At 36.0% G+C, this 14809-nt stretch overlaps 1 protein-coding gene across 1 annotated transcript in view; it reads right to left on the bottom strand.

Moving 5' to 3' along the window:
* The window catches only part of IL1RAPL1 (interleukin 1 receptor accessory protein like 1), a 1275105-nt gene that overhangs the window by 507302 nt on the left and 752994 nt on the right, over positions 1-14809 (bottom strand). The window contains exons 4-5 of the mRNA XM_023633890.2: positions 8016-8202; positions 5306-5459 (exon numbers count right to left, since the gene is read on the bottom strand). Coding sequence (XP_023489658.1) covers positions 5306-5459; positions 8016-8202 — 341 coding nt within the window. The remainder of the gene's footprint in view (positions 1-5305; positions 5460-8015; positions 8203-14809) is intronic.

Here is a 14809-nt window from a genome sequence, read left to right as displayed (position 1 = left end):
GGGGTGTTATGCTAAGCAAAATAAGTCAGACAGAGAAAGACAGATATTGTATGATTTCACTCATATGTGGAAGATAAACAAACACATAGATAAGAAGAACAGATTGGTGGTTACCAGAGGGGAAGGTGTCGGGGGAGGACAGAAGAGGTAAAGGGGCACATATGTATGGTGACAGATGGAAACCAGAGTTTTGGTGGTGAACACGATGCAATCTATACAGAAGCCAAAATATAATAATGTACATGTGAAATTTACACAACATTATAAACCAATGTGACCTCAGTAAAATAATTAAAAAAAAACAGTCTCCAGAAACCCTTATCAATGGAGAAGGGAGAACTTAGACTTACCCTTGCTTACTGTGCTTTTCCTAGTAACCTCCCATAACTGGCAGTGCCCCCCACCAAAAATCTTTCTTTTTTCTTTAGCTGAAGATGGTATTTAAGGTGGTAACTTGGGCCATCTTGGGGAGGTACTAAGTTTTCCTGGGTATCTTCCACGTATATGTAAGGTATAGATGCTAATAAATTTATGTTTGTTCTTCTCTTGTTCTTCTGTCTTTTACTACAGGGGATCTCAGCCAAGGACTCAGAAGGATAGAGGGAAAATTATTTTTCCTCCCCTACAAACCTTAACGTATGCAAATTTTTAAAGACATCATTTAGGAGGATGGAGGATCCTAGGATGGAATGCAGAATGTGATAAAATAAAAAAAAAAACAAAACCTTACAAATGTGTGAGACTACCTCACTGAAGAGGATGGGGGGAACAGGTGATGACCTAAGTAACTTTGGGAATGGTGCGGAGTCTGTAAGATTAAAGATTAAAGATTAAAGGTAAAAGAAACTGTATATAAACTATAATCTAGTTGATACAGTTGTTTCTTACAGGGGTACAGGTCAACAATTCTGATCTCATTATACATCTATCTTGGAAGTGAACAATTAAGTAAATGGATGGCAGATGGTGGGTTTCTCACTATTGGACAGGGAGGCTACAGATAAGCAAGGGGAAGAGGCTGTAATTATCCCTATGGTAATAGATTAGAGTTGGAGATATCAGTATGAACTCATATTTAGTTTAACATAGATACAGATAGTTACATATACAAATATTTATAGGTAACGTGTATACACTTGGGTTAGTATATACATATTTCCTCGCTCTGTCAATTGAGAGGTCTTAGAAGCAACTATACTCCAGTGGCAATGAGTACTCCCGATGCCCACATCTTACTTTCTAGTACCATTCTCCAATAAAAGGAACAAAGGCTCTGTGGAAAAAATAGCTGATTCCAGGACTGGGGCAGGAAATACACAAGATGGGCCTGGAGCATCTTGTGGGGCCAGAAAATAAGGAAGTGTTCAAAGACACACACACACAGAGATACACACACACACACACACACACACACAATGACGGGAGTATGTCAGAGAGACAAAGGAGTCAACTAAAAGAGCTCCTAGGGCCAAAGCTGGAACACTTTGAGCAACAAAGTACATCAGGTGATGTTGAATTACAAAGTATATAATAAATATCCATGAGTTCACACTAAATTAGATAAATGATTGAATAAGTAGATAAATGTGGGAAAAATTCTATCCCATGCAGAAGAATTCCAAATAACTTATGTAGATACTCTGCCTTCAAAGAGGTGAGGGCATAATTCCTTACTCCTTAAGCATGGACTGCAGATGGTGACTTCCTCCCAAAGAGTACAGTGTGGAAAGCAGGGAAAAAGAGTAACTTTACAGTGGCAAAATCTGACAAAGACCACCACAGGTGATAAAGGTCGAGATCAATAGTGATAAATCATGCTGATAGTATGATATGTTGTGATTTTACTTCTATAGTCTTCCAAGAATATATAAACCTAAGTCTAATCATGGGGAAAATATCAAACAAATCACAACTGAAGATATTCTACAAAATATATGGCCAGTAACCCTTAAAATTGTCAAGATCATCAAAAGCAAGGAAAGTCAGAAATAGCCACAGCCAAAAGGAGCCTAAGGAGATATGACAACTAAATGTAATGTGCTATCCTGGGTGGGATCCTGGATATCCTGGGTGGGAAAAGGGACATTAGGGAAAAAAAACCCAAGGGAATCTGAATAAGGTATGCACTTTAGTTGACAATAACCATCAATATTAGTTCATTAATTGTAACAAATGTACCACACTAATGTTAGATCTTAATAGGGAAACTGGATGTAGTGTATATGGGATCTCTTTCTACTATCTTTATGATTTTTGTAAAATGGTTCTAAAGTAAAATGTTTATTTTTAAAAAAAGACATTGCCCTGGACTCCGACTAGCTCATGTTCTTGCAGAAAAACAGGAATGTCAACAAACAGCTATAGTGCAATGTGGTGAGTGCTGCAATGGGGATTCTGAACGTGCTAGGAAGACATGAAGAACTACATGCCTCAAAACAGTGGTAACATTTTAGCTGTGCCTTGAAGAAAGAGTAAGAATCAGCCCTGTGACAATGTGGAAGAAAAAGCATTCCAAAGGGAGCACAGCATGAGCAAGGATTCAGGGGGAGGATATTTGGAGGAGAACAGCAAAAACAGCGTGGCTGAGGCTTAGAGAAGATGGTGGAGGCTAGAGACGATGCTGAAACATCCTACATTTAAAAATTTCTTTAAATGTTTAAAGTATACCAAAAGTGAAGAGCAGGTTTATTAATTTTTTTTTTCACTGTGATCTGTTTCCCCGAACCACTACTTCATTTAATTAGACACATAAGTTTTGATAAGCGAAGGATTTCCCACAAAAGCTTACAATATTGCCTGAACATTTAGTCACTTTATTTATCCAGAAATTTCCTTTTCTCTTCACATGTAGGATTCTTTCTTTTTCATTTTAAAGAAGCGTTCTAATGTACTTCAAAACATTTGTTTATTAGCAACTAATGCAGACCCACTAAAACTTAGTGATATAATGCTGTGCATGATATTTATGTTAAGTATAACACGATCATGATATGCAGAAAACCAAGTACAAAATAGTGACTAATGATCATCCAGAGAACTCACCTTTGTTGCTTTACTGAGTGATACAATTTGGGTTCTAAGACGTGTTCTTGAATTTGGCCATGGGCAAAGTAAATGTGCTCTAGTGTCACAGCATTTAAAGCAATGTTATGCATAAAGACATCTTGTCGATAGACTTGTTAATATCTAAAATGCATTTTAATAATATTATTTTCTCATCCTAAGGCACGCAGCTCTCCCATCCACCCAGAATTTCCTATAGAGTCAAACTTTGCTTTATAACTTTTTTGCCCAAATCCATGTCACAGGTAAGGCTACTTAAGTTAGATGTATTCACGATAATCAGTTTAATGAAAACTTTCATTAAATGATTCAGTAAGTTTCTCTTGGATATTAAGAAATAATTATTCCTCTTCATATAAAGAAAAGAAGATATTTTTGGAGAAATGAAGTTAGGAAAACATAGTAGCCCTGGGTAGCATTTAGGAGAAAATGATTCCATTATTGGTTATACAAACTAGCTTCATTTAAGTCGTTTTACCATTTGGGACCCAGTTTCTAGTCTGCACAGGCTTGTTTTCCAAGTGCCTCTTACTAGATAGTGGTTTAGTATCCTAGTATTTCTAGAAAAGGGAAAGATGTGCTTCACAAGGGTTAGTTCCACACTCCAAAGAACGAAGACTAGAAGTACCTTCATCTTCTTTTCAGAATAGACGTTTTTTCATTATATTTTAAAATTCCTTTGTCTCAATACCTACTCCTTGGAAAAGCTACTTCAGTACAGATTGAGAGCAAAAAATAAATAATAAAAAATTCAGTATTTATTGTAAATAAAATTCAAGTATTGACAGTTATATTTTTCACTGTTCTGTTAATCAGAGAGGTAAAGTGATAAAGTGTTAATTTTAATTTTCTATACAGAGACCTACTACACACAGCAAAACAGGAGAGCAAAGTAGGGTAAATCATACAGATGCATACCACAGGTACATAATACAAGACTGAATGTCTGTTCATTATTCAAGTGTAGCATATACTGCAAGTGTCGGTTATTTACTGAGTCTAATATTTATCAAAGGCATTACCAAAGAGTACCTTATTTAACTAAATTTTCTCTCCATCCGAATAATTACTACTTACCAAATGAATTTCATGAAATTGAATTTAGTTTTTAAGTCAAAATATAATTTCAAGATTTGAAAGAAAAGATGATTATTATAAGATGAAGTGACTACAACACAACACTTTTCATATATAGGAAAACTATTTTAAGTGAATCAATGAACAAATGAAAGTCTCTTGAAAGTCCGTGATATCCTTTTTATACTTTTCTATATATGTTTCACAAATATGATTGTACAAAACAAGTTACTGAGAAGACTCTTTCTCAGTAAGATGAGAATAATATCTTTAACTTGCTAATATTGCTCTTGCTTTTTCCCCCTTTTTTCTCTCAGAACCAATTATACAGAAGTACACTATAAAGTAAAAGAAAAATAAGTATGCATACAATATTTTACATGACATAAAAATGAAAAAAGTGATGCCCCTTTGGATATAATTCTACATTTTGCAAATTGATTTCATACCTATTACCTTACCTCATTTGATCCTTGCAAAAACCCTATGAAATAAACAAGGCAAATTTTATAATTGTCATTTTATACATGAGGAAACTGATATTTTGAAGGTTGTGGTGATTCAAACAAGGTCATACGACTAGCGAGCTGTAGATTCATGATTACAGACAATGTTCTGAATCTTGTTGGCATGTCCTTCTATCTTAGCAACCAGATATGGAAATGACTCCACGTACTGCACCTCATATAGTTATTCAATTATTGTACCTAAAACTATGTTATTTTCAAGTTCATGAGAATACTTATGTCAGATTCATAGAGTAATGAATGAAAAAGTAATTTTTCTAATTTGGAGCAAGACAGGAAGACAGAGGTAGATTTCATATGTTCCATTTCAACACTTTAGAAAATGTTTCCAAAAATGATACCATTACAAAATACAAGCACAATTTTCTGCAATTGTAAACTCATTATTTCAAGTACTTTCAAAAGTTAACATTTCTATAATTCCCTAAGCATATTTTCTTTAACTTTCCAAATGCATTTTAGTGCAACATGATTTAAAAGCAAGGAGAAATAAGTTTTACCTATAGAAATCCACTTAGCATTTGGTTAAGTGCTTCCTTTCATTGCATACATTTGATAAAATCAATATGCAGCACAAAAACTAAATTTAAAACGGTAGTTTCATTACTTGCAAGTGAAATATGGGAGACTGTGCTCACCTGTAACAGTTAATTCAGTAGTCCTTCTCACAACGAAGCCTCCATATTTTAATTCACAGGTATAATTTCCAATGTCGTCTTCTCTGACTTCTCTTATAAGCAGGGTATCTCTTTTGAATACAATACTTGGCCTCCAAGTTTTTGTCCTACATTCCTACATGAAGAACATAAAACTTTTGAGGTGCATAAAGTAACTGAAAAATAAAGTATTTAAAACAACCAAACTAAAAGCTTCTAAAGTTATATTTTAAGCGGGCTAAAGAGTTTGGAATTAATGCTAGATTTTCCTATCTTCTCCACATCTCCAGGAAATCAAGTACCTAAATATGAAAAGAGTATTTTTAGCAAGAGTCACTTTATTAATTGTTAAGATTAGTGTCTCTAAATCAGATATGCATTGATTTATTAGATATAAGAAAAGGAACATTTGTTCATATTACTCCTGACATCATTTTTTAGAAGCAAATACTCCACAATTGATGATTATAAAATTAACCACCTTGATACTGATAACATAAAATATAAAACGAATTATTTTAGTGGAAAGTAGAAAAATTAATTCTATAGAAGAAAATGTTTCTATTTCAATACTTTAAATCTTTTAATGTTACATTTAGATATAATTCAATCTTCATGGTATGTACACTATATAATCCATGAAAGAAATGGCCAAGATTTATATGCAAGGTCTTTATAGTTCCATAAATATCTAATTTCATTGTTGCTGGGTCTAACAAATTATGGTCTCTGAATTAAGCTTTGGGTTAAAATGATGTTGGCCCAGGAGATTTCTGCTTTTGCCAAGCACAAGTCCATTTCCTCTAGCCAGATCCGAAATCAATGGAATGAGAATAAAATAGCTTCAAACCCTGACATTATTCAGAGCTAACATTATTTCTAAAAAAATTTATTGCCGAATCAAATTTTTGCAGGCCATTATTTTGATTATGTGGCTCAATGCCTGTGCATAATTGAGGGACAATTATCCAGTTATTTCAGACCAAAATATACATTTCATAAGCTCATATTCATTGCAAAAACTGTCATAATTACATAAATTGTGCGCTGAATGAATGGAGAATATATTCCCTTGACTACGGAAAAATAATCTGAATTTTTCAAGAATTTTAAATTCCACATATACTGTACTTCCACGCATCACTCCCCTAGTTATGGTCCTTATATAAGGTCATAACGATTGGAGAGATGGTGGAAACACGACTAAAAAATCAATGTGAGGCCAGCCATTTAAAAAATTGAGTGTGTGAATGTATGTGTGTGTGTCCAGAGTTCTAATGTTTCAGCAAATTTTGAGATACTGTTTCAAAAAGTGAGAAGTGCATAACTCTTAAGATCAACTTATTAGCAAGCAACAAAGAAATTGCGCATCTAGAAGCTGAATGTACACATAAGAGCACTAGAAAAATATTTGTTCTTGGAGACCTTGGAGCAAACTTCCCTAATGCCTCTTCCCTTTGAAGTAATCATTAGAGCTTGCTCAGAATCTGCCTGTGGAAAGCAGGCAAACCACAGAGAATCAGGGAGAGAAATACTCATACAATTAAAAAAGGGAAAAAACAAAACTCATCTGCACAGGAACAGAAATCAGTAGGGCTAATACTGGAGGGCTGTTTAACATTGGCTAAGATAGAAATCCAAGAAAAGAGCAGAAAAATACTTCAACGGTTCCCTTGATATTCTGAATCCTCCATTGCTTATTATCGAGAATCAAAATTAAGTCTTACTCAGAGAAGGGCATTACTAATTTTGGCAAAATCCTTTAAAAACTGTCAAAGATTTGCTTGTTGTTTCATTTCTACTAGGTTTGGAATTCACGAGCAATCAGTCGTGAGGGCTCACATTCTGTAGATTGGCGTTTTTGGATCTAGTTACTAAGAGGTCCAGCTTCCTAAATGGCTACTTCCAGTGAGTTGAAAAAAGCAAATTTTACACTAGGAACCTATAAACCATGGATAAAATACTCCAGACAAATGTTCATAACATCTCTATTGTATTTTCTTGAGTACATTCAATAACAAAAACATCTATTATGGTATAAATAAAGCTGAAGAGTACATTCAAATCCTAAAATTCAGAAAAGTCAATGATGTGATAGGAAGGACAGGGGTTGGATTATTCTGCTTAAGTCTAAAGCTTCTTTTGGTTTTTGAAAAACAGTTAATCTAACACTATTTTTATAATGTTATAAATTTTCATCAGATGTTATTTTTCAAAATATGTATGCTTTTATGTGAAAATAATTAGAATATGCACAAAGATACTCCCATTAAACAGAACATTTCAATAAAACGAGTGTACCATTTTACCACAGAAGCAAATTAATCTTTTCTCTCCTTATGTGGGGACATTTTGGACTGTCTATATGAAGAGCTCTGAAATCAACGCTTAACATACATTAGTTCCTGAAATTATCAACATAGATTATAATAGACTTGAAATAATCGTCAGTATAAACAAGAAATAAACATAAACACAATAGCTTATTACAATGGACTACCAATATAAATATTGACTAGCATTTATTAAAACCACTGGTTTGAAAATTTATGATGGGCAAAACTTGCTTTAATATTTTAAGAAGGCAGAGCTGAACTATATCACACCCATTTAAAGTTTTTTATCCAACTTGTTCAAGAATAAGATACACAGTAATCTATTTATAAGCAATAAAATCATTCACAGGCCATACCTTATACCATAGGATTTCAGGTTCTCTGGTTGGTAGTAAAAAATCTTCTATGTCACGGCACGAAATTTCCTTGCTTTTGCTAAGTTCAGCTTTATCAAAGTATTTCATCCTGGAATTGTAGCAGAGCCCAGTGTCATTTTCGCCCACCGTCAGCGAAATGGATACTTTCATACAGTAAGTGGAGTTTCTGTAACGAAGCAGAAAAAATATGGTGGCCTGGTGTGAACAAAAAGCAAGTGCTGCCAAGGCAGTGTATTTACTTCACTTAAAACAAAAAAGAGAGAAAAAAACCCAAAACTGCATTGATTGATTAATGCCAGGTTGTGGTATATCATGGCTTATTCCACAGGACTCTCTCTTGTCACCCAGCTAAACAGTGCTTGGTTCTGTGAAACCATGTGTTCATTTCTCATTTGCTGGAAAAAAAAGTTTTGTATCATATACAGGTTTGGTTTGAAAAAATGTTCAATAAAGATTTTTCTACCTGGAAAAATGAAAGGAATAAAGGAAGATTTAGGTCCAGGAAAGAAGTTAGGCCTGGGTTTATGCTAAAGTTGGCAAACTTAATAGAGAAGCAGAAAAAGGTAACTGACCTATTACGCATAACGGAAGGACAGCAATAAGGCTGCCCAATTCTTATAGTACTGGTTGTCTTCAAAAGAGGACAAGCTATCAATGAGTCTAGGAAGAAAACAATCTTGGGTAAAAGTATTGCAAACTCACTATCTTTACAAGCCCATATCCCTTTGGGTTGAGACTTGGAGTCCAGGTTTCAGACAAGGGAAACATTCTAATATATTAAGTAAAGACAACCCCATACAGATTGACAGATTCTACAGAATCAGTTCATTAAATCAGTGTCTCATTTTACTCCTAGCTGCTTCCTAAATCAGGTTTATAAATTGGAATACACGAGAATAGAAACCATGTTTAGAGATCTCTTTGAAAGAGTTGGACCAAAGGAAGTTTTCTTGTAAATTGCACTATTTCTGTTTGCTAATTAAGTCTCTGGACTTTCAATGAACATCGATAATGTGTCAGGCATGGTGCCAGGCAGTGAAAATAAAGAGGAATAAAACATCAGATTCAAGGTTTTGTAGAGAACTTCTCATTTGGTAAGTGCCCAACGGCTTATTTGTGTACTTGGCCATCAAAGTCTTAGATTTGTGTTTCACTGATTAGTATCTGCAACTTCAGGCAACTTATTTAACTCCTCTGAATCTCAGGTGTGGGACAACACTTGTCCAAGTATTAAATGGGATATTGAATCAAAATCTGCTTGGCCTGTCATAGATGCTCAGTGATGTTGGTTCCTCTCTGTTCTGCATTGGTGCACATGACCACAGCCCCCAAGTCCTCCTCCTTATCCAGCCAAGGTGCTTTGACATTTAAGCAGCAATTGGATTTAGATTCTAGCTTTTTTTAAAATGCTAATATGACATGATGAGAATGGCCAGAAAATAGATAGGTTAGCTGTGGTATAATAAAAAATATATTTGGTCTTTGTCCTTGGTTCCTGGCACAGATCTCATAAAACTCTTGGAATTTCCTGATTGATAAGTGTCTTTTGTTATTCGAAAGGAGCCCCTTTTGATTACACCTGAGTTTCTGCTAATAAATTGACTTAGGGTGGAGCCCCTTTAGCCTCAGGATGGGACTGGTCAACAGAAAGACCAAGTGACCAGAGGGTTGGAACTTTCAGCCCCACTCACTGACCTTCAGGGAAGGTGACAAGTGCTGGAGAATAAGCTCTATAAAACCTCTAGAACACAAAGACTGGTGAGGTTCAGGGTTGATGAACACGTGGAAGTTCTGAGAGGGTGGCATGCCTGGAGAGGGCATGGAAGCTCTGTGCCTCTTCCCCCATACCTTGCCCTATACATGTCTTCCATCTGGGTGTTCACTTGTATCCTTTGAAATATTCTTTGTAATAAATCAGCAATAGTAATTCAACTGTTTGCCTGAGTTTTGCTAGCCATCTAGCAAATGATTGAATCCAAGGACGGGGTTGTGGGAACCTCTGATTTGTACCCAGTTTGTCAGAAGCACAAGCGATGACCTGGACTTGCAATTGGTGTCTGAATTGTAGTGGGGGGACACTCTTGTAGGACTGAGTCCTTAACCTGTGGGATCTGATGCTAACAAGTGATAGTGTCAGAACTGAACCGAATTGTAGGACATCCAGCTGGTGTTGCAGAATTGCTTGGTGTGAAAAAAAAAAACAAACCCTGCACATCTGGTGTCAGAAGTGTTGAGAGGAGAAGAGCAAAATAGAGTCTTCCTTCACAGTTAATTATTCAGCTTTGTATAGGGTAACAAAGAAAACTGCTACAAAATTATTACGTAGAATTATTGAATGTAGATGTCTCTAGCTTCGTATAATATGCAGCCTACACGTACATCTAAAATATTTCATGGGTGAAACCCTTAACCTTTAAACAAAGTCAATCAGCAGCCTTAAAAAAGTCCTGAGAGAACATGTTCAGAGATTTTACTAGAATGATAAGACATATTCCCTGCCCTCAGCCCCTCCCAATGCAGGAGAAGTGATACACAAGTAAACAGTTGAAATCCCATGTGATAAGCACTACAAAGAGCTATATACTACCACAGTAGTGTCAAAGAAAGAAACAAGACTTCACACGGTGATACCTGGTTGTCTTAAACAATAAGTAAGAATTTGGCAATTCTAAGGAAGGCTATTTCGGGGAACAGTATGCACAAAGGCTTGAAGGCATGAAACAACTTGACACGTGTGAGAAACTGCAAATAATTTGGTGTGGCTGGATTATGAAGTAGTTATAAGGGAACAGCAGGAACTGAGCCTGGAGAGATGTGCAGGAGCCAGACTGAAAGTCATGCAAGCCACTGCAAAGAATTTGGACTTTCTGTTAGGAAATGATAAAATTTTGATTTTGGAAGGATTTTTCTGATTGTAGTGACAAAAATGGATTGGATTGGAAGGAGGACTAAGTGCAGTCAGACAAACTAGAAAGCAATTGCATTCATTTGGGAAGAAACATGGCAGCTGCAACAAGGCAATGCCCATTGAGATAGAAAGGAGGGATCATGTTCAAAGTATATTTAAGTTATAGAATGGATATGAGAGTGAAGGAGTAAAGAGAGAGGCATCCAAGATGATGAAGAATTTTTCTCAGATGAGTACATGAAAGGCAGAGTCAATCTTTAAGCATGGAAAATACCGAAAAAGAAACAGCTTTGAGAGAAAAGAAAGTATGTTCAATTTTAGCTTGAGCTTCACACCCAAGTGAAAAAAAAATCCTCTTTGGGTTTCTAGCAATATTGCTCATGTATTATTTATTAATTTTACTCTAGTACAGACTAGAGCATGCTCTTCCCAGGCTCATTTTAAGATAATTTTTTTCAGAAAAAAGTAATGATCTAAGTTAAGCTATTAACTACCTTAGGACACATTCAAATGTGTTGTAAGAAAGCGTTCAGGTTTTGGAATAACACTGATAATTGTACAACCCGTTAGAATTCTTAAAGAACGGAGAATTTTCTAATTTTGAAACTTCCATGATCATCTTTTAAATTCATGAGTCTTAGGTTTTCTTTCTGCTCAAACATTGATTACTTTTGTTTGTTTCTCCACACCTCCTTGTATCAATCACCGGACGTTCTTTAATACAGGCAGGGTCCAGTTAAGTGCAAGATCGCCAAAGTCCACCCGCAGAGGTTCAGATTCCAGCTCAATTCTCATTATTTTTGAAAACTAGAGAAAGTGACTTGGTTCCCTAAGCTTCCATTTCCTCATTTGTATAGGAGAAAATGATACTAAAGACCCCATAGGTTGTTGTGGGAATCAAATATGTTAAAATATAAAGAGGTTAGAACAGTGCCCGTCTTACAGCCAGCACTCAGCAAGTGTTACATCTTATTATCAGGACTGTGTCCCTTTTCCCTGCCTCCCCTCTATTTCCATTTTGCAGTATGGTCACACGGTGTTTGATCAGGAGGTAGAGCAGACAATATAGCCATGACAGTGCCTTGGTGTTTGGTGTTTAATTAGTGTGAAAGATAAGAATTCAGATAAGTTCTTACATTTTTCATCGGGGATATCTGAGTGGGCTGGACAAGAATGAGTAAAGTTGATGAAAAATAATATGGACTCCTCACTCCAGTTTTCCCCTCCTGCTGTTCTATAAATGCAACTGACCCCTGATTTTCAGAAAGTGCCTCCATATGAGCACACTTAGATATTCTTATTTTCCTGGCTTTTATTCCCCAGCAATGTGAGGTGACTGCCGATTTACAACTGTCTGGTAACGTCTGGAATTCCAGACTCCCCAGGAAAGCACTATTTTCAAATTACTTTCGATGTTTTAATACTTGTTTACTGTTTCTGTTCATCAGGAGGTGATTCAAAAAGCTAAAAATAAAGCAGCATCCAATGAACGCTATGGTCCTATTTACTGAGAAGAGCTAACAGGACGCAAGCAACTTGTGACAGATTAATAAACATATGATCCTCTTGAGGGGAATTACGCACTCTCAAAGTAAAGAGTACCATCCGCCATCATCAAATTTGCAGGATGACTGCTGTGGTGCTGTGGCTCCCTGCCATCAGGGAAACACTGTGGAATTGGGTAACTGGGGTAAGGAGAATGCTCCTACAGGACTTATGGTAAAAGTCGTCCGCACATACCTACTTGGCTTCTATTATTTACAACAGATGAGCTGCAATCTAGGCAAAAAGTTAAATCATGACTGCTGGTTTTAATGTTTTTAAAATGGTTATACATGTATGTGGAGAAAAAAACTGTTCACAATTGAGAGCCAACACTCAATTATCCTGTGCAAGGAAGAAATAATATTAATGTGAATTTTAAAAAGATCTAGTTTTCTCTGGCAAGGGTGACCCTGCAGTACACACCAAGTACACACAATGTATTGTACAAACAATTCAGACAGAGTTACTTCTTTCAACTTCCTGAGGTTACAGCAAAGAGACTCAATGCCTAAAGAAGTCAACGATTTGTCCAAGTTCTACTATCTAATTAGTGGCAGAAATGAGATTAGAACTCACACCTTTAAACTTCTAATTCATTTGTCCCTTCTATATGCTACAGAAGATAATTAGTGCTGGGTTAGCACACATAAAATATATATATATATATACACATAATATATTTAGCATTGTTTAAAACAAAAGAAAGTTACCCATTCTTAGCCTCTAATTTTATATTATTTCAAATCCCAAAATAGATGTCTTCTGGAGAAAGGCAGCATACGCTCCAACTTGGATTTCTTTGAAAATGTATGTCCTTAAACTCCCAAAAATCTAATAAGGACCAAAAGGGAGCAAGTAGCAGATCTCAAAGAAATATCATGGTTTCTTCAGCTCTTTCTGCTACATACTTTCTCTCTCTCTGTATGTATACATACTTGCAAAAGGACTGGCTATTTTTTTACTATTTTTTTTCTTGAGGAAGATTAGCCCTGAGCTAACTACTGCCAATCCTCCTCTTTTTGCTGAGGAAGACTGGCCCTGAGCTAACATCCACACCCATCTTCCTCCACTTTATACGTGGGACGCCTGCCACAGCATGGCTTTTGCCAAGCAGTGCCCTGTCCGCACCCGGGATCCGAACCAGCAAACCACAGGCCGCTGAGAAGCGGAACGTGCGAACTTAACCGCTGCACCACCAGGCTGGCCCCCAGGACTGGTTTCTGAAAGGACTGGTTTAGGGTCCTGTCTTATAAGGGGGAAAAAATCTAACCTTAAATCCAGTGCAAATATTAGGAACTAACAGATATTTTTGGACATAATCAAGAAACAAATATATGACACAAAAATAAAATTAATTTCCATAAGTACAGTCTCTGGAAGTCAGTACAGTGCATTGAAGTTCTCCACAGGTTTCTTAGCAGTGTGCTACTCTGAAATAGACAAAGATTCTGAATTGGCATGCATGGAAGCTACCAGAGAGCTTCAAATTCATCTTTTAAAGGATGACAAAGCTGCACAACTACAGATTGAGGTATGGAAATTTGGGTAGTGCAGGCAGGAGGTAAGAAAGAAAAATATGTGTAGGAAGGGAAATTTTATATATTACCTGATGAGCTGATAAAAGTATAATAAAAACCACGTTGAGCCATACCTAAGGGTAGCACAGTTTCAATAATTCTGTAATCACACCTCCTATGCATGATAATGCGTAGTGTTCAGTGTCTCTCTTCTACTATAACAGAATTACCAGTAAGATGATTGTTAAATATATCCTCTAACAGCGTCACTAAACACTTGACCTACATATTATGCTAATTCTCAGGTCCCTAGGGGAAATAATAACATTTCCATAATGTTTGGAAATCTTTTCCCACTTTATGAAGTGCTGAGAAAGACACAGGGATTTGACCAATGTTTTTAAAGAATTAAGTTGTTCTCTGCTTCTATATTTTATATAGTCCACTCTAACATTCTTTGGTCATTTTTCAAGTCATAATCTTCATACATAATTGTTTTGTAAAATTAAAAGCATAGAGTATTTTTGAAGTGTCATAAACGTTTGGGCACTGAAGAGCAGCACAGAGGCACAGCAAATCTGAAAGTCCAGCAACTACAGACCCAAGCAGAACTGAACTGTCTGTAAGGTGGCTCCTTACCCATAAATTTGACCATAGTGTCTAAGTAGTTGTGAAAATAAAGTGCTGAGAATCAAAAACGTCAGGGTTTGATTGTGGAGGGAACATCTTATGGTTTGTTAAGCCTTAAAAATACTTTGATAGTTTATTTAAAATCTTAAAGCCTTCCAATTTTTTCTATATTT

Source organism: Equus caballus, chromosome X (genome assembly GCF_041296265.1).
Source record: "Equus caballus isolate H_3958 breed thoroughbred chromosome X, TB-T2T, whole genome shotgun sequence".
Classification (NCBI taxonomy): Eukaryota; Metazoa; Chordata; class Mammalia; order Perissodactyla; family Equidae; genus Equus; species Equus caballus.
The sequence above is the reverse complement of the archived record's forward strand: the minus strand, read 5'-3'. Positions and strand labels throughout refer to the sequence as shown.